General features: G+C 37.5%; 2 protein-coding genes across 7 annotated transcripts in view; one reads left to right on the top strand and one right to left on the bottom strand.

Moving 5' to 3' along the window:
* The first annotated feature begins 1,010 nt into the window (after nucleotides 1–1,010).
* Nucleotides 1,011–3,543, top strand: LOC132179513 (pathogenesis-related thaumatin-like protein 3.5). Its single transcript, XM_059592252.2, has 3 exons — nucleotides 1,011–1,355; nucleotides 2,115–2,781; nucleotides 3,165–3,543. The coding sequence occupies exons 1-3, from the start codon at nucleotides 1,223–1,225 to the stop codon at nucleotides 3,298–3,300; spliced, it is 936 nt and encodes a 311-aa protein (XP_059448235.2). The 5' UTR covers nucleotides 1,011–1,222; the 3' UTR covers nucleotides 3,301–3,543.
* LOC132179465 (chromosome-partitioning protein, putative (DUF639)) overlaps nucleotides 2,676–25,724 on the bottom strand; it is a 33,221-nt gene continuing 10,172 nt past the window's right edge. For 2 of the 6 annotated variants that reach the window (XM_059592199.2, XM_059592242.2), the window contains 7 exons: nucleotides 25,212–25,369; nucleotides 23,554–23,719; nucleotides 21,316–21,452; nucleotides 12,454–13,141; nucleotides 9,598–9,710; nucleotides 7,274–7,529; nucleotides 4,028–4,516 (listed from right to left, as the gene is read on the bottom strand). In XM_059592199.2, the coding sequence (XP_059448182.2) occupies nucleotides 4,247–4,516; nucleotides 7,274–7,529; nucleotides 9,598–9,710; nucleotides 12,454–13,141; nucleotides 21,316–21,452; nucleotides 23,554–23,719; nucleotides 25,212–25,369 (1,788 nt within the window). In that variant the 3' untranslated portion in view covers nucleotides 4,028–4,246. Of the gene's footprint in view, nucleotides 2,770–4,027; nucleotides 4,517–7,273; nucleotides 7,530–9,597; nucleotides 9,711–12,453; nucleotides 13,142–21,315; nucleotides 21,453–23,553; nucleotides 23,720–25,211; nucleotides 25,370–25,724 lie in introns of those variants that run through there. The other 4 variants (XM_059592213.2, XM_059592207.2, XM_059592220.2 and 1 more) reach the window with 4 other exon arrangements.

The raw sequence follows: 25,724 nt of genomic DNA on the forward strand, positions 1-25,724 counted from the left end.
CAGTAAGTCCGAACGCTTACTCTTGTAAAGGTTTTTATCTGTATAATCTATAACGATTATCTGTTTTCTGAGTTTCCATATTTATCAACTGTTTTTAAAATTTCAGTTGTTTATTTTGATTATCAATTGTCATACCGCCATCTTGAACGGTTCTATTGCTTTGATTTACAACTGCTTATTTTCTGCATCTATTATCACCTCCCCCTCATCCCCTGCATCTATATATATATATATATATATATATATATATATATATAAGTGTCCTAGGTCAGGTTTAATGTGTATTTGAAATGTAAGAACATAATTTTTATATTTATGTAATTAAGGATTATGTAGTATTGTGTGCTCCATGCATTTTGCTAATTTGGTTTTGTGGTTTGAAATGTCACTAATTTGACCTTGTGTTCACCATCCCACTATAAACACCATTTCAAGGCAATTGAAGCCAATTCATTTGTAGTCTTTTTTCAATTTACTTATATTGCTCAAAATTTATTAATATATGATTTTTTTTTTTTTAATATCAGAATTCTGTTTATAAATACTTGTATTGCCCAATCTTTACAGTTCAATTTGTATTTTCATATTACAATTTACTAGTATATTTAGTCCAAAACCCATATAAAAAAGCTCTTTTTTTTTTTTTTTTTGGTATATTTTCATATTACAATTTACTAGTGTATTAGTCCAAAACCAATATAAAAAAGCTCATTTGTTTTTTTTTTTTTTTTAAAAAAAAAGCCCGTATAAATTAAATCAATAATTTAAGAAAAAAAAAAAAAAAGAAGCCTAAAATACAAAGCAGATGTCATGGGCAGTTAGTACAAAAAAACCGCACACCCGTGTATGCTTATGGGCAAATTCAACCCGCACTACATAGGCAGCTGATTACTAAAATCCATCTTCCACAAAGTGTAAATACAGATGCAGAATAACGATATTATCTACCTATATAGTGCGATTTACACCCCTAAGTAACACTCCGTAAAATTTCTACCAAGTGACCCCATTGAAGTCCTTCACTTTAGACCTGAAGACAGTAGAGTGAGAGACATTACTTTGTTATGTTGTGGAAAGAGAAGTAGAGAAGGGATGCATAACGTTAGGTGAGGAAAGGTATCATTTGATTTTATGTTGTGTAAGCAAGGAACCTTTTTTGGGCTGTCATTCTTTGGAGATTCACTCACTCCCACACGTATTCTTCCTTTTCTCTTATATTTGTATGTATATTCTTTTATATAAACATCTACTTTCATGTTGCTCACCTCAGCTTAGCCAAACAGAGGATAGGAGGATGGCTTCTCATGTCAATGTACTTCTCACAACTTTCCTCATCTTCACTATCATTGTATCAGGTCTAATTCTCTCTCTCTCTCATCTTCTATGATTAGTTTGTATGCATTTTCAAATTCATGCTTGGAAAATGTCCCAACACCACACAATAGCTTGCATGTAATCTTTTGTGGACCATCACCGCTCCCTCGAGAGTGGCCCTCTTAGTGTGGACGGCAGCTTTAGTTAAATATTATTAACTTCGGATAATTTACGAAAGTAAAAGATTATTATTGAGAGTTGGTGTTGTATATGTAAGAAAAGTGAGGAGTTTATTGATCACCTTCTTTTTCATTGTGAGGTGGCATCAAAACTACGGAGTGCACTTTTCTAGGTGTTTGGTGTTGCATGGGTGATGCCTCGTAGGGTGAGCGAGTTGCTAGTGAGTTGGAGGAGATAATTGGGCCACCGTATTGCTTTAAAAATGTGGAGATTGGGTCCTTTGTGTTTAATGTGGTGTATTAAAGAGCGAGAGAGGAAATGAAGGAACTTGGATGTTAGAGTGAAAAGAAGATGATGTTCCAATTCCTTTATACTAGGAGAATAGTATGGAATGGTTTGTATGTTCTTAATTTTTTTTTTTGAGTTTTGTTCTGCTTTCTCTACCCTTTTAAGAGTTATCGCTATATACTAAGGTTATACTTCTTTGCGCTTTTAATGAATTTGCATTACTTACTAAAAAAAATAAATAAATAAAAAAAAAAAGTTGGACCACAAATTTTTGAAGGCATATCATACTTTCATTTAAAAGCTACCTAACATTTTGTCATTTTTGTATGAAGTGAGTGTCAATTTGTCTGAAAGCACAAGAAGTTTCACCATAGTCAATGACTGCAAGGAAACAATTTGGCCCGGAATTACCCACGGTGAGAACTTCAATGGCGGTGGTTTTTCACTTAAACCAGGCCAGTCTGCTGTCTATACAGCTTCACCAGGGTGGGGTGGCCGCATATGGGCTCGAACAGGCTGCAATTTTGACAAAAATGGTAACGGCACATGCCAAACTGGCGACTGTGGCACCACCCTCAATTGCACAAGCCCGGGTAACCCGCCCGCCTCCCTCGCAGAGTTTAGCCTTGGAGACGTCGATTTTTACGATATTAGCCTTGTAGATGGCTTTAATTTGCCTATGATTGTCAAAGCTATTAATGGTAAAGGCAATTGCAGCACTGTCGGCTGCGACGGAGATTTACGGCAAAGTTGCCCGTCGGAGCTCGCCCTCAAGGCCAATGGAAAGGTCATTGCTTGCCGGAGTGCATGTGAGGTGTTCGACAGTGATGAGTATTGTTGTAGAGGAATGCATGGAAATCCTGGGACATGTTTACCTACAAACTACTCCAAGAGTTTCAAGAAAGTGTGCCCAGCAGCATACAGCTATGCATTTGACGACCCTACCAGTCTTACAACTTGCTCTGGAGCAGACTTCATTGTAGCCTTCTGTGCATCAAGGTAACATCACATTTAAGACCAAAAAAGAAATTAAATTTCCAAAAACAAGTAGAATATTTGATTTAGGGGAAAAAAAATTGAGTCCCACAATTCAAAGAGAAGCTAAATTTGGCGGAATCTCACCACCGAGAAGAAGGAAGAGGAGTTGTACTTCAAAGAACAAGATCTGTTTATTTATTAGTTCTAATTTGTATCCATTGGAGTAGAGAAGTAACACTTCAACAGACATTGACAAGAATCCTAACCCTAATTTGGCTGATGTTGGGCTAAACAGCCTCAACCCATTATTGAATTACAAAAAAAAAAAAAATTCTTCTTAAGTAATATCTTTGTCCCCCATCAATATTGGTGTTTCTCACAAACTTTATTGTTGTTGGATCCAGGAACCAAACGGTGTGCTCATATCATGATAAGCAGCTTGCCTGTAACCAATCAAAGGGCTTAAGACCAGTCTCTCAGGGATGGTGGGTCCCAATGTTTGCTTTACCCTTGATGTTTAAATTTTTGGTCATTTTTTAGCAAATTCTGTACAAAGGAACCCATATGAAGCTGTAAAAGGATGTGTCCACCATTCTTTTCACTCGTTTTTTGTGTACATGATTTCCTCTAGGCCAAATGGATATGAAAACACTTAATATTGCCTTCTGGAGAGGCATTTGAGTAAAGAGAAGCACTAAGATGCAAGATTCTATCAACAAAAGAGAATGAAAAAGTAAAACAAAAACAAAAAACAGCTCACAAAAGCTAAATCCTGTCAGGTTCAAATCTGAAATAGCTTCCTGGAAAATGTTTCTTCCACATTGGCAAACACAAGTCAAAAAAGTCTTCTAGTAAAATTAGTGACAAGCACTTGCTAGTGCTATAGATGTTGTTATGTCAAATGAATTGATTGCAACAACTTGCAGTAAATGGAACAAGCATAAGGAAGTTATAGCATCAAACTGAACATAACCAAAATACAAGTCAGCCTGCTGAAAATAAATGCCAAAAAAAGATGAAAGGGAAAATTGGAAAACTTTTTTTTACCTTGGTGAACTCCAAATCAGCTGGTTTCATTGGTAAATATGGGGTGCATGCAAAGTGCTAAGAAGGATATGAAGGTACAAATTTCTGTGAATACTAAAGCATAATAAAAGTATGACTTTGCAGCATGGGAAACTGATGGATGCTTACATTATAAAAATTTTGTTCTTTTCCACTCCATGTGTTCCTTCCATGGAGTTTTTGTGTTTTATGATCAAACGAGTAATATGAATAAACTAAACTAATAGTACAGTAAAAAAAGAACAGAAGATAGTGTTCTATTTCTATACAAAAGAATCTAAAAACCAAAAAAAAAGGAAGAAAAAGGGAAAAAAAAAAAAAAAAAATTGCAATGAGATCACATGTTCTTTTCTCTAAAGCTAATACTAAATCTTTAGTAACAAAACTATCGCACTGTACCTACATTGTCACTGTTCTGACTTCATTCCAGTTTTGCTTGGTTCACCATTTCCTTTGTTTCTGTTTCTGATCTGGATTCTTCACTTTCAAATGGTAATACAACTACAGGGGCTGCAGGCACAGTGTCCCATCTCTCCCTCAAAGAATTTATGAACTTCTCAACCATTTTCCTTCTGAACTCAAGTTCGCGCGTGAACAAATCAAAGAGAAGAAAGGCAAGTATATACTTAAAAGGGACAACGAGTAGAATGGTTGCGGAAGATAACAGCACCAGTGCAACCTCAGTGGTTATCTGACAACAGTTCAAAACAACATAATAATTCATCTCAGATCAAAGCCAGAGTTGAGACTGACGAATTACAAAAGTTAAGACTTGTAAAAGCTTAAAAATGGTAAACGTCAAAAACTAACAACCACTATTATATTTATCACTTCAAACATTATTAACAAGAATCCAATTAAGAAACGAGTCTTCTAAGTGAGCCAGAAAAAGCAACCACAGAATCTTTCAAATATAATACAAGCATCTAAAAGCATGCCTTTTTAAGATATGACCAATCTTTTCACCCCAATGCAGTTATATCAATGTCTACGTACTAAATATTCCTTTGTTTTCTATTTTAAAGATTTTTCCATGTGGTTGAGTCATTTCAAGAAGTTTTATGTCTTTTTCCTAATATACATTTTTGACAACCATGGATTCACATCTGGCAAACCTCTTCTATGGTTACTTTTAACAAATGCAGCAACATAGCATCATGCTGCCTAGTGAATATCACCTGCTTCCTAGGTTGGTAGAAATCTTGGAAACTTGAGCCAAAGGCTCCAGGCCACAAAGTGGTGATGTATACATAGTAGAGATACCATTGATGGATTCGGAGTCTAATTAGTACCAATGGATGGGGGAGAGACACATGTAGGTTGGTACAAATGGGGGTCCGGAGTCAAAGAGATACCATACTGGTCTGGCTTTTAGCAAAAGCACCTATCACCTGGCCAGATAGAGAACGAGAGCTTGATTGATCTAGACTTCGGACCAAGATTGATCATTTAAACTGGGAAGTTGATATTGAAATTCCAGATTCAAAATTCCTGTTTTCCTTCGCCAATCAAGCACGGGACGTACTACTGATTGGTTCTAGACTAGTTTGACCGGGGAATACTTTTTATATAATAGAATGGAAAGCAAGCAATGCGAATTCCAATGATTCGAGACCTGTATAACGCATTGAGCTAAACAGCAGAAATTGTATGTTTAGAGAAAGAGAAGGTGCAAAAAAAAATTTGAGAATTATACCTTGGCCTAGATTGTAGAAACTGATTGGGTAAAATGCTTCAACTTCCTTTGGATTTTGGCAAAAATGGATGAACCATGCTTGTATTTTCTGAAATTACACTTAATTCCGCATCAAATTATTTTGTCAACAGAAAATGTACATTGATGATCCTGCCTTATCATTCAGCAAATTAAGGTTGCTTCATTTCAAGGGGAAGAAAATTAAATTATAACTTGTGCCTGGGAGAGCAGGTATAGTTTGAAAGTTTCGGAGAAAAGAAAGGTTTCAGGAACTTCTAATAACAAAGGGGGCATTTCACTCATTTAAATTTATTATAACAGTTCACTTCACATTTTCTATCTGTATCAGTGATAAAGTTAAGAATATATGTAACACCCGGAAAATTGAATGCTAAGAGAAAAATAGAAGATTAGATTTTAATAATAAAATAATACAAATAATAAACATGAAGATATTTTTTGGTGAAAGAAGATTGAGCACGGTGGGGATTGTAGGTATTTGATCAATATGGGAGAAACTTTGAACTTAAAAGCCTTAGAAATTCAATTTAGGTATGTTGTGTTCAAGCACGATGGAACCGCGTTCAAGCAGGAGGAATCTCCACGTGTCTCTAAGTTTGGATTGACCACATTTGAACAGGATGAGTGCTATGTTCAAGCAAGAGGGAATCTCCACATGGTGGAGGGTCACACACATGGAAAGAGATGGACAATCCAAAATGTGTGTTCGAACGGGTAAGTGGTCCATTTGAATAGAACGACATCTCCACATGTCAGCAGGCGATCAAGTACGTGAAGATCAACGGCCCAAATCATCACACTTGTGGGTTAGGTGAGAAGTGACCGCTAAATGTTTCTGACACAATTCCATTGAACATATTGGAATCTTCTCCGGAGGCCTTATCCAACGCCTTTGGCGTTTTATCTTTATCCAATAACTGCATCGTCCCTTCCTCCACTGTAAATCGTTTGTTCACCACCTTCACTGGCCGCTCCCAGCCTCGAATCTGCACCCTTCTTGAAATCTTTGGATTTGATTTTTTCAAAATCAGATCTATGCATTTCAGGAAGCCTCTGCCATACACGCACCACTCCACCTCGTTCCTAGGTGTCTCCGTCACTGTCTACCGCTAGCCCCATCCACAACCGGGCCCCACACGCCGACGTGTGACGTCTAATCTCCGCTGCTTCGCCACCTTCCACCACCTTCAGCCTCCTTGCGGCCTTCCTCTGCCCCTCCATCGTTCGATGCTACTGTCTTTTGTATTTCTGTTAATTTTTTTGTTGTTTTCTCATAGTCTGTTATGGGTTTTGTGTCTTCTTTTTGTTGTTTTTGTTTCTGTGTTGTTCTTTTCTCTGTGTTCGAGTCCCTGCCACCATTGGTTCTTGTCTATTCTTTGAGGTTTGGAGAGGTTTATGGAACTTTTCCAATTCTGTGCTCCTCTCTAGCCCTTTTGATTGTACCTTCTTTGACACACAATATATAACCGTCTTTTTTGGTGGTTCATTTTCTTGGTCTTCGTACCAAAAAACCATAGGCCCGCGTCATTCATTTGATGCGTTGCCTTTTATTTTCTGTTTACCTGTCATGTTATGGTGGTTTAGGGGCTTTTTGTTTGGGTTGCCCAGCCCTCTGTTGTAATTTGTTGTTCTGTTTTATGTACTTACAAAAAAAACCAAAAAAAAAAACCACACATTCGTAGTTAATCACATAACTTTAACAAAGTCCTTTCATGAGAGGTGACAATGTACCTGAGGCTGACCTGAGAGAAGAATAGTGCGTATTTTCAGTAGTGTGACATTCAGAGTCTGCAGAGAGTTTTCCATATCACGCATGGCATCTTTTACAGCTATAATCTTTTGAATAGTATTTGATGGTGGCTGATCACGGATAGTAACTTTCCCAAAAGATCGTCCAAGGCGACCTTGCTCCTTGAGTCCCTTCAATGTTAGCATGCCAGCTGCCATAATCATCAAGGCCATGGGAAATATATATGACAGCAAACTTCTGAAAATAAATCAGAACAGAGTTAGGTTACCATCATAGAGTGGAAAAATTAAGGGTTTCTTAAATCATATAAGAACCATCATTATGCAAAGATGCATAGCACTTCCTCCATCCATAATGAGTGGCTGAATGGACAAATGCACAAATTTTAAGAAAATGTGATCAATACTAAAACATTTCATACCATCAATAGAAACAATTTCACCCTTTCGAAAATGTGATAAGAGTATTGCAGGAAAGTAAAGAAAATAATTAATGGTTTGAAGTTTGGCTATGGACATATATCTCAATACATGCAAAAATGCATGTGGAGCAACTTATTATAAGGGAATAGAATCTCCTGTCAGCAACATCTGAGACAACTTTCCAATGTAGGAAAGCAAAGTGAGAAACTTTACAATCTTATATTAACAACTCACGCACACATTGCCTTGTAAATAAGAAACAGAAATCTATTTGTAAAGACATCTCGTATCTATGACTACAAACTTGAAAATTTGAAATTGAATGATCACGATTCCCATTTAAAATTGAGATATTCATGTGGATTTAAGAGAAAGAAAGGCTCTCAGAGACCTACTCTAGAAAATCTACAAAAAGATATGTACCACTTAACACACAAACAAGCTTTAGAGTTATATGATATGCTTTGCTTGTCAATAAAAAGGTTTTTGTATAAAGAGTCATATAGATTTAATATTGAACCCAACATATACGGGTGGCAATTGGTGGCCTTTCTATGGAATCCCTGGGCTGACCAACGCCACCCGAAACGCATTACCGAAGGCCCATTGGGCCTCACCACGTCCATGCCGGTCAAGATTTGGGGGGTATCACGGATCCCATATGAGCTCCTTTGACCCCCAAAGACCAAAGGGAGGCCTAGATCCTTACGCTTGTGTTGCACCATGATTGAGGAGTAAAATAACAAAGTGCCGTGCAAAATGTGGTACAGCAACCCATTCATTGCACACATTGGCTAACTGCCTGAAGCCACTCAGAACCCCCCTCCCCATAGCCATGTCCTACAACCACTAAGATGACAAAGCCTAACTTACGGAAATTGCCCTTTGCACGACATGTAACCCTTAAGGACCATGTTGAATAACTTCCCCGATATCCTTAAGGAGACCACCCACAACTAAGACTAGAAAATGGGACCTCATGATGTATAAATAGAAGGGAAGAACACTATCCAGGTACACTCATTCTTTCCTTAGCTAACACTCTACCTTTTTGCCCTTCTTCCCTCACTAACTTAAGCATCGGAGGTGGTCCTCGTTGGTCCCCTCTGACTCATTTTCCTTATTTACAGATCTCTTGGATCAGGTGTTTGGCGTGCAGTCACTGTATTAACAAAATTATTTTATAAATGTTGAACTCCTTTCAAAAAAAGTCAAACTATAAATAGGAGTTATAAGAAACTAAAACATTGCGGTCTTTCCCCTTACCTCTCTCTAAGAAGAGCTACAGACCCAACTCAACCTCAAAGCAATAAAAAGGATGGGGTGGGTTAGTTTGGTTTTTCAAATTAGTTATCCCAACTCGTGGTGCACTCAGGGTCAGAAACTTCAGGGATGAAAAACCCTTTCCAAATTCAACCCATTGCCATCTCTCCAACATACATATTCTTTCTGTTTAACACATACGGAAAATGGAGTATCAAGAAAAGAAAACTGATGATAAAGGACTTTGTCAATGATCTTTCAATTTACCTCAAGCAGGGAAATTTACGAATCTGCAACTATTACATCATTAGGAATTAGACACTCCTCAAACCATGTTTATAACTGAACAGCTGCAAAATCCAATACTAAAATTCACCTTGAATTGAGAAGATTTAACCAAGAAACTTCCCAATACATAAAGAACTCGTAGAAGGAAAGGGATGGTACCACAATTCCACAGTAATAAGAAACCTTCTGCTTTATAATAATGTAAGTGTTATAAATAATCATCTTGGAAAATAACCATATAGATTCTTAATTTGGATTCACTTCCCCGCAAATTGTCTACAGAAAGTAATAAGGATTAATCTCAAAACAATTCTTCCAAGGAATGGATCTACCTGAAAATTATTGTATACGCGAACACAAGAAAAGAAACAGTCAAGTGCGGCTCCTCCCAGCGCCTAAGTTTTTCAAAGTTCTTCAGAGCCATTGCTAGAGGAAGCATAAGTTCCTGCACAGCAGCAAAATGCAGTAGTGTCATCTAATTATGATGTTCTGATTCAATTGCAAGGATAAAACAACTGGAAGTAATATCAAATAACAACTGTGCAATATGAACACACTAGACTTCACTGCAACACCAAACATTGAATTATGCCATGTGGTCAAATTCCAAAATACTATCTAAACAACTGAAATCGAGAACCGATGCAATAAAGAAGTATGTTATAATTCCTTCATATCCACTGGTATAGGAATCTTACCCAATGAAGCTCAAAGGATAAAATTAATTTAGACTTTCAACTCGTTCTGTTTCCCTATGTTTGTATGTGTGTATTAAAACTTATCTTGTTGGATTCTGGTTTTGCAATGGGGTCCAAGGAAATCACTTACAATTATACAGCATGAGTTTTATTAACCACTAAGGCAGAAAATTGTGTTATTAAGTCCATCATGGAGCCAGTCAAATATAATAGCTAGTTGCATATTTGTGCACTTTATCGTGCGTTGGTGCTGACAAAAAAATTAAAAAAATGTACCGAGCTATATGATATGAGACAATGCACACCCCAAAGAGGAGACAACTAAACTTTAATCAATAAGTCAAGCAACAGTAACACGGGTATGCACTTTGACATGATTGTTGCAATAGTGGAAATTAAACTCTTTGTATGATATCTTTAACTTTGGAATTAATCTTTAGCTGCTGGTTCCATAAATCCTCCTACAATCAAACAGATGTATGAACTTTGAATCATACATATACAAAGATGGTATAATAGCTTTTATGACAAACAATATCAAAAGAATAATTCAAAACTGACATCAGATATATAGTTTTACATATAAATTACAGGTTCACATTTGGTCCCTGCAATCAATGCAATATCAATTTTTAGTTAAAAGTTTGGTTGCTATAATAATGGTTTCATATGCAGTTGATTAGAAATGTGAACAGAAACTCTATACCAGAAGAAGTCTCAAACAACATCGATTCATACAACATGAATTTTAGACTTTTGACTTCAATGAATTTTTGTCAATCTAGAAGAGGAATCAGTTCACATTAGATTTGTTAGAAGAGTTAAGGTTTGAGTCATTAGGGTTTTGGGGGTAGTTTAGTCTTTATGGTATTTTCTTAATCCTATATAATAGGATGCTTGTATTAGGTTAAAGATAAGTTGAATAATATAATAGTCTCCGTCTTTTGTGTGTAAACCATTCATACAAACTATAACATGGTATCAAAGCCAAAGGTCTTGGGATCGGACCTTGATTCCGGCAAATCACCCACACGTGACGGAGAGTGTTAAGATATTGATTAAGTGATTAAATTTACCTTTTTCTATAAGCTTAAGCTTTTAGGATAAGTAGTAATTTAACATGGTATTAGAGCCGTAGGATTTAACATGGTAATTTAAAGAGAGTTTAAGCCCACACGTGAGGGGGAGTGTTAAAGTGTTGATTAAGTGATTAAATTTATTTCTTCCTATCAGTTTAAGCTTTTGGGATAATTAGTAATTTAACATTGTATCAGAGCCAAAGGTCTTGGGATCGAACCTTGACTCCGTCAAATGACCCACACGTGAGGGATAGTGTTAAAATATTGATTAAGTGATTAAATTTACCTCTTCCTGGTGCCTTGGTAGCAGAATTTTTTTTGCTTTACAATGACCGGAGGAACACCTTCGGTGAAGAACAAAAAAAACCATCACTGTTGTTGCCGCCGGGTTGCGAGTTCTTGTTGCTGGGTGTGATGGCTGGCATGTTCTGTGGTGGTCGGAGTGTTCTGTGGTGACCGGCGAAGCTGCAGCGGCCTCCGAAAAAAAAAAAAAAAAAAAAAATCTGGCTATTTAATGCTTTTGTTGTTGAAACTTTGATGCTGTAGTTGCTGTTTTTGAAGTGGCCAAAATATTCTATCTTCTTCGGCGAGTTCCAGCAACGAGCTCTAGTGAAGGTCCGGCAAATCTCCGGCAACTGTTCAATTTGACTTTTCTTCTGTTTTTGGTTTTGCCAGTGTGGTCTGCCTATCTCCAGCTAGTTTTGAAGCTCCGACAAAGTTTTTTTTTTTTTTTTTTTTCAGTAGCTGTTTTTCGGCACTTGTTGGTTAATCATGTGAAAAAAAAAAAAATTGTTGTTGGTGATTGATGTATCCGACCGGCCTTAGTGTTTTGCAGCGAGATCCGATCAAATCTTGGTTGTTCAAGTTTCTGACGAGTTTTCGACCGCGTTGAAGTTTTATTTAATTATCTTGTTATTTATATTATGTGCTCCAAGCTGTTCCAGCTTAAGGGGGAGTGTTAGAGTATGTTTTTCTAGTTGTTTTTCATTTGCTTGTATCTTCCAAGCTGGATTCATATGATGTATATGCTCTAGCTTGAGGGGGAGTGTTAGAAGAGTTAGGGTTTGAGTCATTAGGGTTTTGGGGGTAGTTTAGTCTTTATGGTATTTCCCTAATCCTATATAATAGGATACTTGTATTAGGTTAAAGATAAGTTGAATAATATAATAACCTCCGCCTTTTGTGTGTAAACCGTTCATACAAACTATAACAAGATTGAAATAATACTCAACAAAACATGTCAGAATAAATGAGGCAAGTTATGGTAGAGTAATTAAACAGATGGCCATAATGGTTGTAGTGAAATTTCTGTCCTACTCACATGAATGAAAAACTACTCATAGGAAAAGCAGAATTAAACAAGAAACCACAGCAGTAAAAGAATAAATTAAAAACAAGTGAAGTGCCCAACCTTGAAAAGATCAATGTTACTGGGTATCCCTTTAAGCATTGCAGCATCAATTGTGGCTTGAGTTTTCTCGACCATGTGGTATTTTTGTTTGCATGTTTCTGCTGCCCTTTCGACAAGAGTCAGATCAGCCACAACTAGATTTTTACTTAATACCACCCCTTGCCTTATCGAAGAGTTCTTCCAGAAAGTAGTTGAAGCACTAGAAGCCCATGTTGAAGATCTCATCCACTTCTGCAAGTAAACACTTCCATCTATGTCAAAGACATGATTACTACTTTCAAATACCTCATCAGCAGGCCATGCTCCTTGAATCGGTTGATTGCTTGCCACTATAGATTTTGTAACTAGAGGTCCACCCCAATAGTTTACAGCTAGAGTTTGGCAAACAACATGACCATAAGGTGCATATTCTAAATATGAGAACTGAACAAGTTTGCTGGGATCATCAAATAACTTCCGCATAAATTGAAGGGCCTGAAGTCTGGCTATACTGTTAATAGCACTGGTAGTAGCTCTTTCCTTCCCTTTGTGCGCACCATATACATGAAACAATGATTCATCACCATCCTCAGGCCCATACTCATGCATGAACTTGTGTAAAGCAATAACTTCACTTATAAATGCAAGCCAGACATCTCGCCTCATGTCACCTCCTAAGTCAACAAATTCCAGGACCCATGGTTTTGACCTGCATAGAAACAATATAAGTATATAATATTGTACACAGATGAGACATTTATAAGAGAATAATGTAAATTGAAGACAATGCTTATGTAAGAAAAATTGTTACAAACCTAGAAATGTTAATATAATATGTTAGGTTTTTGAATTGGCTAATTCAGTGACAAAATAATTACGGATGCAATTTGTTTTGGGGACAATTTGATCAAGGTATAGTTGTTAAGGACTTCCCGAGAAGCTCATCCGTAATGGTGTCTGAAGAGCATACGGACGATATGTTCTATGAGGACCACTGACATGCTCGTCTGCAAGCTCGTTTGATGTACGTACGGACAAAATGTCCAAAGAAGACCTATAAGATGTGGTTAAGTTTAATCAATCAAGACAATGACTCAATCGGAATTTCATTAATTGGCGTTAAAATCGGATTTGATTCAATTCCTTATTGTGCACACGTCTTAGTGTTTCGACCATAAATTTCGGCTCAAGTATCCGATTGAGGTGAAAGTCGTGGCATTAGAAAGATAACCCAAAATGCGACAAATCTCTGTGAAATAAGATTTTCCTAATTCGGACATTTACCATGCCAAAATCTTCATGCAATATAAGCCCAAAAATCTGGGCGAATTCTATTTGAAGTTTCCTCCTTATATTAGGTTTTCTTGATCCTATTTCAACTTGAATTAGGTTTTCTTGAAGTCTATTTAAGGTGACTTTTTTTTTTTGATAAGTAATAATGATATAAATCAAAAGTGCAGAGGGGCGCAACCCACATACACGGGAAATATAAAAGAGAGTGCCTAAGAGGGAGAAAATTGAAAAAAGAAATCAGAGAAACTAATCTCTAAAGGAGCTAGCCAAGCGGCCGTCCAAGAATACAGAGTAAAGAAGAAAAAATGAGTCAATTCCTTTATAGTCCTAGTAGAGTTCTCAAAGCATCTAGCATTCCTTTCAGTCCAAATACACCACATAAGACACAGAGGGATCATCTTCCACACTACCGCGCTTCGGGAGCGGCCTCCCGACCACCAGCAATCAAACAAGCCCCTCACCTTGCAAGGCATGACCCAATGCAACCCAAACCGATCAAAAATAGTATGCCAAAGAACACTTGCGATCTCGCAATGGAGAAGAAGATGATCTACTGACTTTCCATTCTTCTTGCACATACAACACCACTCCACTACCACTAGGTTCCTCTTCCGTAGGGTGTCATGAGTCAAAATTTTGCCTAAGACGGCGCGGTCCACCCGAAAAAAGCCACTCGCCAAGGCACCTAAGTACGCCAAATGCTCTTCCAAGGAAACACCTCATGGTCAAAATTGGACAAGGCCTTGAAGAGTAACTTAAACTCGAACTTGCCTTTCTTAGACGATGACCATCGAATATGATCTACAGAACCTGTGGATATCTTGCAGGAGTACAACCGATCAAAGAAAGAAATCAAATCCATCTTCCAATCCTGTACGGGCCGCACAAAAATGACATTCCACTCGACAACCCCATTCCTCCAAATAAAGTTATCCTTTACCCAAGCTTCTTTATGTCTGGCAATGCTGAACAAGGACGGGAAAGCATGCTTCAAAGAGGAATCTCCACACCAAATATCATGCCAAAAACGAACTTTCGAACCCACCCCCACCTCAAAACGGATACCTTTGGCAAAAGAATTCCATCCTTGACGAATGTGCTTCCATAAGCCCACACCATGGGAACCCAAAACCTCCTTTGTGCACCACCCACCATCCTGGTCTTCATATTTAGCTTTGATAACCTTATACCACAGAGCCTCACTCTCATTCGCATATCTCCAAAGCCATTTACCCAGGAGAGCTTGATTAAACTGATGCAACTTTCGAATGCCAAGCCCGCCGTACCGAAGAGGACGACAGACTTGATTCCAATTTACAAGATGCAGCTTAGGCTCGTCTCCCATCCCTCCCGATAAGAAATCTCTTTGAACTTTCTCAAGTCTTTTAGCTACACTCATAGGAATCGGAAACAAAGACAAAAAGTTAAGTCGTAAGGTTAGAGAGCGTACTCTTAATGAGAGTTAAACGACCTCCTTTAGAGAGATACATTCTCTTCCAACCTGCCATCTGACGCTCCATCTTTTCGATCACATCATTCCACATAACCGTATCCTTATACGCCGCCCCAAGAGGGAGACCCAAATACTTCATAGGCAAATCGGCAACACTACACCCAAGGATATTAGCTAAAACCCCAATGTTCTCCACCTCACCAATAGCCACAATTTTAGACTTTCCAAAATTCACTCTCAAACCCGAAACAACTTAAAAACATAAAAGGATGAGACGCACATACCGGATTTGCTCGATAGAAGCTTCACAAAAAATCAAGGTGTCATCAGCAAATAAAGAGTGAGAGACCACCAACTCCGATAATACCCTATTTCCCACCGAGAAGCTAGTCAAAAAGCCTAGGTCAACCGTCGCATTCACCATCTTACTCAATGCCTCCATAACAAGCACAAAAGGTAACAGAGAAAGAGGGTCCCCTTGCCGAATTCCCTTCGAGCTGTTAAAGAAGCCTTCCGGAGAACCATTCACAAGAATGGAAAATCTTACCGACGTAATACACCACTCTATCCAAGCCCTCCACCTCTTGCCAAAACCACACCTATGCAGCAAATACAACACAAAGTCCCAATTCACATGGTCGTAGGCCTTCTCCAAGTCTAATTTGCAAAGAACACCTGGCACCCCTGACTTCATGCAACTATCCACACATTCAATTGCAATAAGAACAGAATCTAGGATTTGACGACCCCCGATAAAAGCATTTTGAGAGTAGGATATGATCTTACCCAACACAGTTCTCATCCTGTTGGCAAGAACCTTGGATACAATTTTGTACATCCCTCCCACCAAGCTAATGGGCCGAAAGTCCTTCATCTCCACCACATCCGCCTTTTTCGGGATCAAGGACATAAAAGTTGCATTCAAGCTCTTCACCAACTGTCGTTTACGATGGAACTCAGCAAAAACCGCCATAACATCATGTTTAACAACACCCCAACAGGCTTTAAGTCTATTTAAGGTGACTTCTAAGAAAGAAATTTTAAGGGTTTTGTATTTGTCAGTCAGATACGGTCTATATATATCATATATATTTAGCCATAATTAGTCTTTCTAGTTATGGCATGTTCTTGTATTATAGCTATAGTATTTTGTAATTAATAGGTAGATTTTAGTTACCTTATTTGTTTCCCTAGATTGCTGTAATCGCTGAGATACAGCCTGTAATTACCTAGACAATTTCTATATAATACGAGCAACCCTCACATTGAGAGGTATTCAGTACAATTGACATGGTATCAGGGCCTAAACCATCTAAATTAGGGTTTTGATTCGAGTTTTTTGAGTTGGGTCGGGATTGAGTTATTGGTTCTTTGGCTGTTAGTAACTTCAGGGGAAGTTGTCGATAATTCTGTTGAGGGTAGGGAATTTATTCTTACCGAAATTTCTGGAGGATTTGGGGTTGTCAGCGTGGAGATTTTGGGGCTGCCGGAGATTTTTGGAGGAGTTGGGCTGTCAACTTCGATCTTGCTCTTGTCGGTGACGCTCTCGTTGCTGATTTTGTCATCGTTGTCTGGTTCCGTTGCCGGCGTTTAGTTTTTGGGGCTGCCGGAGATTTCTGGAGGAGTTGGGGTTGTCGGCTTCAATCTCGCTCTCGTCAATGAGCGTGGACTGTCGCTGGACTGTCGCTGGTTCTTAGTGCAGTTTTGGTGCGTGGAGCGTGGACTTCTTCTTCGGTGATTTCAGGATTCTTCTTCGGTGGATACTCCTATGGAGGTGAATGTGAAATATCGAAGTGAGGAGGGTGATCTTCTCTCTGATCCTACTATGTTCCGACAGTTGGTAGGCAGCTTGAACTATTTGACTATTACTCGGCCCGATATTTCCTTCACTGTCCAGCAGGTTAGCCAGTTTATGCAAACTCCACGCCATCTTCATTTAGCTGCTGTTCGGCGTATCATTCGATATCTTAGGGGGTCTTCTAGCCGTGGGTTGTTCTTTCCAACTGGCTCTCCTCTTCGCCTTGTTGCTTATAGTGATGCGGATTGGGAAGGATGTCTTGACACTCGGCGGTCTGTCACGGGTTTGTGCATGTTTCTTGGTGATTCTTTGATTTCTTGGAAGAGTAAGAAGCAAGCTCACGTTTCTAAATCATCTACTGAATCCGAATATCGGGCAATGTCTGCTGCTTGTTCTGAGATTGTCTGGCTTCGTGGGCTTTTGGCTGAGCTTGGTTTTTCTCAAACTGATTCTACTCCTCTTCATGCTGATAATACTAGTGCCATTCAAATAGCTGTTAATCTTGTTTACCATGTACGTACGAAGCATATTGAGGTAGACTATCATTCTATTCGGGAAGCTTTGGACACTCGTGTTATCTCTCTTCCTCATGTTTCCACTGATCTCCAGATAGCTGATGTCTTCACGAAGGCTATGACACGACAGCGTCATCAGTTCCTTGTGGGCAAATTGATGCTTCTTGATCAACCAGCATCAATTTGAGGGGGGATGTCAGTTAGATACGGTCTATATATATCATATATATTTAGCCATAATTAGTCTTTCTAATTATGGAATGTTCTTGTATTATAGCTATAGTATTTTGTAATTAATAGGTAGATTTTAGTTACCTTATTTGTTTCCCTAGATTGATGTAATCGCTGAGATACAGCCTGTAATTACCTAAACAATTTCTATATAATACGAGCAACCCTCACATTGAGAGATATTCAGTACAATTGACAATATTATACAATTGATTGTGCTAAGAGAGAGGTTTAGATCTAGAGCTTCAAGTTAGTTCTCTCTTAGAGTTTAGGTTATTGTTAACCACCAAACATGAAAATCTGCTGAAGCCATATTGGAGTTCCAATAGAGAAGATCAAGAAGAAGAATTGCTCAGAGGTTCTGAAGCTACTGTAGTAAGAAGACAAGTGGTTTGGTACGGGAGGAAGTCTGTTACAAAGGCTTAGTAAGCATGATTGCTTGTGCAACTTAATTCTTCTTAGGGGATTGATTTTCTGGGTACCTTGTCCCGGAATGGTTTTACTTTTAAAGAGTTTTTCAAAAGATTTCCACTTCATCTCCGAAGTCTCTATGTCAATTGCTTTACTACTTTTCATATTTTGGTGAATGTTTGGTTGTTATTGGTTGATTTTTTAATTCCGCGTTATATTGGCATACACCTATTCAACCCCCCTTTCTAGGTGTTATTGGAGTCTTGTTTTATATTTTCATAATAATTAAACTCTAAAAGCCGTAAGAGAAAAATGCTGGCATGTCAAAACAAATCAAACTATTGATAATCCTAATTTTCTTACCACTACCCTAATCTAGAAGTTTGAGATGAGATGCACCAGACATGATTCATCGAATCTCCCTAACATACTCACAGTATTCCTTGTCATACTTTCCTATATTATCCATCAAATAAAAGAGGATTCAAACTAAATTCTTCACAAGTTTTATCATTATTGACAATGACCAACATTGTTTCTTGATGTCACATTATCATTCAGAGTTGGCTATGCAATCAAATTTTGCAGCGGTGGTCAACTAGATGGATAATGTATAACAAAGTGGCCATATGAGCTAAAGACCCACCTCAATGGGACATGCGTCTAAGGGCCAAGGTGATTTTCAATGGGCTGATAGCTAGGGCTTTCAAAGTTGTCGAACAATTTAATCTATACTTCTTCCTACTCTAAACTGACCAAAAGTTTCCGAGGTTTTGAAACCTTATGAATGATCAAGTTTAGCCGTCAACAAAGAAATAACATATTTAGGGCTCTTTTTTTCTTTAATAAAACTCCTTATTACATATCAAAAAGAAGCAATAACACATTTTATCTCTACTCATGGCACAATGATATGTTGGGAAGTACAAAAAAACCCATGATCGAAGAGAAGATATTATTTCCTTGACATGAAAACTGGTGAAGAAAATATTTTAGAGCAACTAACTGGAAGTTTTACATAAAACAGGATGGGTACTTCATGGGAGACCAACGAATTGCTCGAATTCCATGTGGAGAAATAAGCCCTTCATAAATACTGGCTTTGACGTTTAATTGCCCTGTAACTATTTATGGCTTTTAAAAAACTAAATGATCCAGGTAAAATGATTTTGAAAATTCCTAAGTTAGGTTTTTAGTATTGGCAAATTCAATGTCAAAAACATTTTATTCTAAATTTTAGGTCTAGGGCTGAGTCGGAAAAAAATGACCATATCTTTTATTCCAACATCATATGAAAGCAAGCTTGGCATCATTGGAAAACTAATTCGAAGGGCTAAAACTTTGTATTTCACAAAAACATTCAAATTCTGCTGTTTACTAGGTCAAAGGAGCTGATAATAGAAGCCTTAAAAAATGGAACTGAGAAGTTGAAGATCTCATTCGAATGAAACCATTCTTGTTCGAATGAGAATGCACAGCGTGTTCTAGAATGACTCGATCGCACTCCCGATCGAACCAGGGATTAAAAGGACTTCAGAGAGCCTTGTTCACAAGCCGTTCGAAAAACATTCGAATGAAAGAGCTTCAATTGAAGTGTTGTTTGAAGCCCATTCGATCATTGCACACGTAAACTATGAAACCCTAGATCTAGTTCGAATGAAACTTATTCTCGTTCGAATAAGAATGCAGCAAATCATGAGAACCTAGCCGACTTAGCTTAAAAAGTTATGTTTTCCCCCATTCTACATAAGCCTTATGACCCATGACTTCTATACAACTAGAGAGGCATTAATTCATTGTTATGAGAGAAGTTTGCCATTGTTTTTAAGCCTAAGCATATTCGAAACTTCTCCTTGTTTCATCATTGCCATTCAAACCATAGAAATCCTATAGCCACCAAAGTTTTGAGTTAAAGCAGAGGAGGTTTGTTAGTGAAGGTGATCTATGTAGAAGAAGGTCAGAGATTCTAAAACTACTACAGTGGGAGGTGAACGTGTCGTTTGCCGGGTTACAAATTGTGGTTAGCTGGCCCCCAAAGAAAATATACACCAGCAATGATTTGATGCATTTCACTGCCATTATAACAATGTTCATGTCATTTTTTACCATACACAGAAGAGTATGTTGAGAAGAAATGTTTTATGATGAGTGAGATAGAACGTATCATGTTCTATGTATAAGTTGTCAACTATATAAAATTAGGATGATCATTATCATTTAGGATTAGATTTGATTCAATTTTGTTTCCATATTTGGTTACTCAAGTTCTAAGACAATCCTTGATTTCTGTGCGTCAACACGAGCAGATTTTCTTGATTTCTATGCGTCATTTCCGATTTAAAGCTTGTACTTATGGCCCTTTAGTATACTTCCTTTGTACATGGGTTGCGCCCCTTGCGCTTTTTAATACATTGCTATTACTTATCAAAAAAAAAAGTTCTAAGACAATCCTAGTAAAGTATAGGAGAGATTCACAAAAGAGACTCAGTATATCCTAGCCCTCACAATCCATTACCATATAGAAACAAAGAATACATCATTCAAGATAGATATAGCTGTCTCTGGCTACCCTTTGTAACACTCCCCATCATGCTGTAGCATATATCTCATATAAGCCCAACTTAAAACAAATAAACTCTAACTGATTACGACACAAAGACTTCGCAAACACATTAGCAAGTTGGGCTTTAAACTTCACAAATGACGTAGATATATATGTGGTCCTCAAGACATTGTGTCAAGAGACTTCAACAAGAGCATAAACAGGCACAAATATCCAGAAATGTAAATTGGGAAATCATGTGTTGTCACTTTTATAAGACCTTTATAAAATGTAAGTATACTTCTGTAAACTTCTTTACAACAAACAACATTTGCGATTCAAGAAGTGACTTGACTATTTTACATAACATGAGATATATATTCTAAAACACTAAAAGGTCAAGCAGCCAGGAGATACACAAAAAAATAAAATAAATAAATAAAAAAAAGGGTGCATCCACAAAAACACTTATTTCAGCACCAACAATGAAACCAAGACAAAGCAAATTCTTTTACAAAACCACCACTGCTTATGTAGAGCAGCCATCTGTTCCACATGGAAGGTATTACATTAGTTATATAAGACAGCATTTCATACACACAAAAGTTACTCTTTAGAGAGGTTGAAGTGGGTTACTCACTCGGTGCTAGAGGAAATGGACACAGCAGAGTCAAACAGAACAGATCCCAAAGGTCCAACCTTTGCTTTCTCCACTCGTACTCCATGTCTAGTAAGATCCAGTCTTATGGCATCTTTCTGACCTCGTAAGCCAATTGCCTGCAACACAGAATTGAGAAGATCAATGATTCGAGATAAAGATTGCTCCAACCAAACATGCATTTTGAATGAAGAGAACACAACACTAGAACACATACATCGTGAGAAAATATATAATCAAATCCAAAATTACTGTAAGATCAGGATTTGATTTTGATCAGGCACAAAATTTATTTTGGTTAATTGAACAATTACCAAAGGGACTTGAACATATCATTTTGATATGTCTGAAATAGAAACGAACTGGCAAATCTAATTTCAAACATCTTCAACAGACAAAATAAGATATAATTTGAATTGAGGAAGTAAAGTTGAAATGAGGAAAATGTAATACTCTTCGTATTAGAACGACATCGCTATTGCATATTTGTGCCTTCTTCATTAAGAACTTTTCACAAAAAAAAAAAAAAAAAAACAAAAACAAAAAACAAAACAAAACAAAACAAAAAAAACAAAAACAAAAAACAAAAAACAACAACAACAACAAATGGTCACTTGAAAGTCTAAAGAATCCAACACAAAAACTTGAGCTTTTGGAATTGATAATTTCCAACATGGTACCAGCATGGTTTCTATATTGTTGGACTCTTAGGTGCTAGCAAAAACAACCAGAGCAGATCCAATAGAGACAAGGTTGTATACTTTATTTTTTTGATAACTAGTCGACGAATTATATTAAAAGCGTGAGGCGCTCTTCAGTACATAAGGAGTATACAAAAGGAAACACCTAACTAGAAAAACACAAAAAACAAAAAACAAAAAACCCATTACAATCCCAAAACCCCAAAGCAGTTTCCACCAGCTGAGCCAACCAGCCACCTCAACCCAAAGAAACCTTCTAACCCTATCAGAATTGCAGCCCAGGTGAAACCCCACCCACTAGCCTAACTTCGTCCCCACCCTTATGTCCCACATCACAACTCTAATCTGCCTTGCCTTTTCCACAGCTTGAATCGCCTCTGGCATTGTAGTTTATGGAGCTCTCCAAATTCCTCTCCTCCCTGCGGCCCTTTATACTATGATTCGAGAAAGAAGCTAATTCCTCACACCAATGTTCTTCTTCAATGACTGTCAAAAGAGCCAAAGTCTGCTCCTCACGACCCCCACAAGTGATCCCCACAATAGGACATATGTCCTTCACACAATGCAAAAAGCCCAGTCTAAGTAACCGGAATCTCCCAGCCAACAGGGTGATCGATACACAAAGGGGGAAACAGGGTCGGATACTTAAAAAATGGAATCAACCCCCAGTTTTTTTGTTCTTGGACTCCATGTGCTTGGCCTATTTGCATATGTTTTTCATTATCCTACTTATGCTGCTTGCATCAGTTGGGACCTGGTTAAGCCTGTCTGGTTCAGGTTTTATTTTGTTGCGCTAGTTGAATGCCTTTGTATTTGTTGGATTTGTTCTGAAATTATTGGGCCAACATGTGCAAGACAGTGTTAGAGATAATGGGTTTATTTTCTAGTTGGTCCTCTCCAGCTTGTACCTCAAGCTCCTGGGGAAAAAGCATAATGGATTTTGCAAGCACGCACAAACAAATATGCGTACATAATACACGTAAATACATACCTACATGTGGATGATATCTTGTTGAAGGAAGATTTTATAAAATAAGTGGTTGATTACTTCGATTGGTTCTCAAAGAAACAGTCATCTAGGCTTTAGAATAACATTTAACAAAAACTCGTAGGCCAAAATATCTACTTTTGGGCCAAAAAACTAGAGCACTTTCTAATTGACATTAAGCTGCTTCCACCACCAAGTAGGTAACCACCCATCGGCATGTACTGGAACATTTACAGCATTATTAATTTAGTCGGGCATCTCTAAAATATCAACTTTTAGATCCTATAATGAAGCAAACTGCGGAGTAGTCTTTACATAATTTTTCAAAGAAAAAAGTCATCACGTATACATAGCTTTATGCCTGCCTACTTGCATGATAAGACTAATGCAATAGAAATATCCTATGAGGAGAGTAATATTTATAGCATTATGTTATACATTCCACCAATGACTTAACAGACTTCATATGGATGACACCAGTTTTTCTATAAATTCCTTTTCAATGAGGTAATGTTACATGAAACACTGTACCTCAAAATAGATTGCTCTATCAGTTAGAGTAAGCTTTCCTGGCCATGCCATATTATTCTCCCATTTAAGAACAGGCCGCTTACTGCTGGAAGCAATGCATAAGATTCTCTCCTCACAAAACTGGGGAAATTCTCGAATCTGGTATGATCTCCGTCCTTCATGCACTCTACACCAAAAAAAGTAGAAGCTTGAACAAATTTTTTCAGATAATAAATATCAAAAGTTTGTACTACTTGTAAATATGCAGAATGAAAAACTAAAAAATGTGATATATATATATATATATATATTCCTCATATTACCATGACTGCTACTATCACATTCACCACCTGGTTTACAGCAATACACCCTGATTTCCCAGACCAAGCCTTTGGTACCGCCACTTCTAAATGAGTTCTTTAGACTCGGTGTTGGGATGTTTTGAAAGAGCACAGAAGCTTAAACTATTCAGAAATAGACCAACTATCTATATCAAGCACCAGTAATAAACTAACACCCTTTCTCCTCATGTGCAGGGATGAAACTGCCAATGGACCTTGAAACACAAATAGAAATGAAAACAAACACCAAACTAAAGCAAATGAGGGTTCCTAAGATTCAAACACAGGAGCCTTTAGACAAACACGGCTCTGATTTTATGTAAAATTACTGCTTATTCTAAATGCAAACAAACACCAATACACTATGGGATACAAACATAAAATAAAATGGACTTAGGAATATGTCAATTCTTAAAAATGCATGACAATATGGTAGGAATACTTAATTATTTAATCTATAAATAGAAACTTTTTATTTTCATATTATGTTAATTTTGGTTAAAAGATACATAAAAGGCATAAAATGTGTATAAATAATAACACTTCTATATACCAAGAATAAGTCTCTCAAATAGGCCTTTTAGACTGGATCTCTCATAGGTAAACTGAAAAATGTACAAGAGCTTTGGTAAGGCTCGCATAGGCTATGGCTCTGACCCACATGCTTCTCAAGCTCTTTACATAATCCAGTAAGAGGCTTCTCTCTCTTCCCAAAAGCTCTTTCTCACTCTAGAGTATGGCAAGTATGACGCCTAAACTAGAATAGAGATGACAAAAGAGTCACGCAACATGCAAAACGACATCAGGGCTCAAGACTCCCCAATCAGGGAGACTATTGGCAAAGACCCATTCAGTCCATACAAATCTCTCTTGGGACCTCAGTAATCGTGGGGGTGGTGAAGTGGCAGTTCGCCATTGCGAGTCCCCATTTGTGTTCTACTTTTGTCTAAGAGAGAAAAAATTTAGAGGCAGATTTGTGTGGTTTCTTTGCTATGTCCTACACGCATCTGGCGGTGTCCCTAACAGGTCTGATTTAACTTTTAGTTTTCTTTAATTCACAGACACGTATTGGATACAGATAGAGCTTGAACACAATCACAGACACGTATTGGACTTGCATCCAGCTGTATCTGTGTTAGCTAGGCATCCAACACTGATATAGAAGGAGTTTTGAAGTATCTGTAATCCTAACCCGAAAAATTAAGTTATTAGGAAGTATGCCTTACAAAGAAAAAGCATACCATGACGCTAACAATATCGATTGCGCATACTGAAGTAAAAGTTACCTCATAACCATAGTCCAAATTCAAAAGAATAGAAGAAAATCATGAAGCTCACTTGAGAAGTTCTCTAATATAAGTTAGCCACACATTCAAAGAGATGCCCTTTTCATCACCAGCAAGTGCCTTGAATAAATTGTGCACTGTTGACCGATCAGATACACCAGAAATGGCAGGAGCTATACGAACAAAAGCTGATATACTAACAAGCTTCCCCTACAATCCAACAAAAAAATGTTATTTATGTAAGACACGTCCCTTTTTGAGACTTATATGTGGTTCACATACCACATAGTGGTTTTATTTTAATTTAATGTTTTAGGTGATAGATAAGAATAATATGTACCCATAAAATAACTACCAACTGATAGTCAAACGTTACTTTTGTTGATCAAACATTAGGTGAGTAGTTAAAATCCCTTGATGGAAGCAATGTTTAAATGTAATTGAGAAGTGTCTCTAGCCTAGCAGATAAAAAAACTTGTGCACTCCATCTAAATTATGCTAATGAAGTTCCATAGGCTAGAAGAATCCTTCACAAAATTGAATGTATTCTTTGCTGTTGAAAATT

The sequence above is a fragment of the Corylus avellana genome, chromosome 2, assembly GCF_965113065.1.
Source record: "Corylus avellana chromosome 2, dhCorAvel1.hap1.2, whole genome shotgun sequence".
Taxonomy (NCBI): domain Eukaryota; kingdom Viridiplantae; phylum Streptophyta; class Magnoliopsida; order Fagales; family Betulaceae; genus Corylus; species Corylus avellana.

Excerpts from the sequence above, each read along its gene's own strand:
- LOC132179513 (XM_059592252.2), top strand. The coding sequence starts at position 1,223 with ATGTATATTCTTTTATATAAACATCTACTTTCATGTTGCTCACCTCAG. Across the intron at positions 1,356-2,114 it reads CTTCACTATCATTGTATCAG|TGAGTGTCAATTTGTCTGAA; the intron begins GTCTAATTCTCT and ends TTTTGTATGAAG. Across the intron at positions 2,782-3,164 it reads GTAGCCTTCTGTGCATCAAG|GAACCAAACGGTGTGCTCAT; the intron begins GTAACATCACAT and ends TGTTGGATCCAG.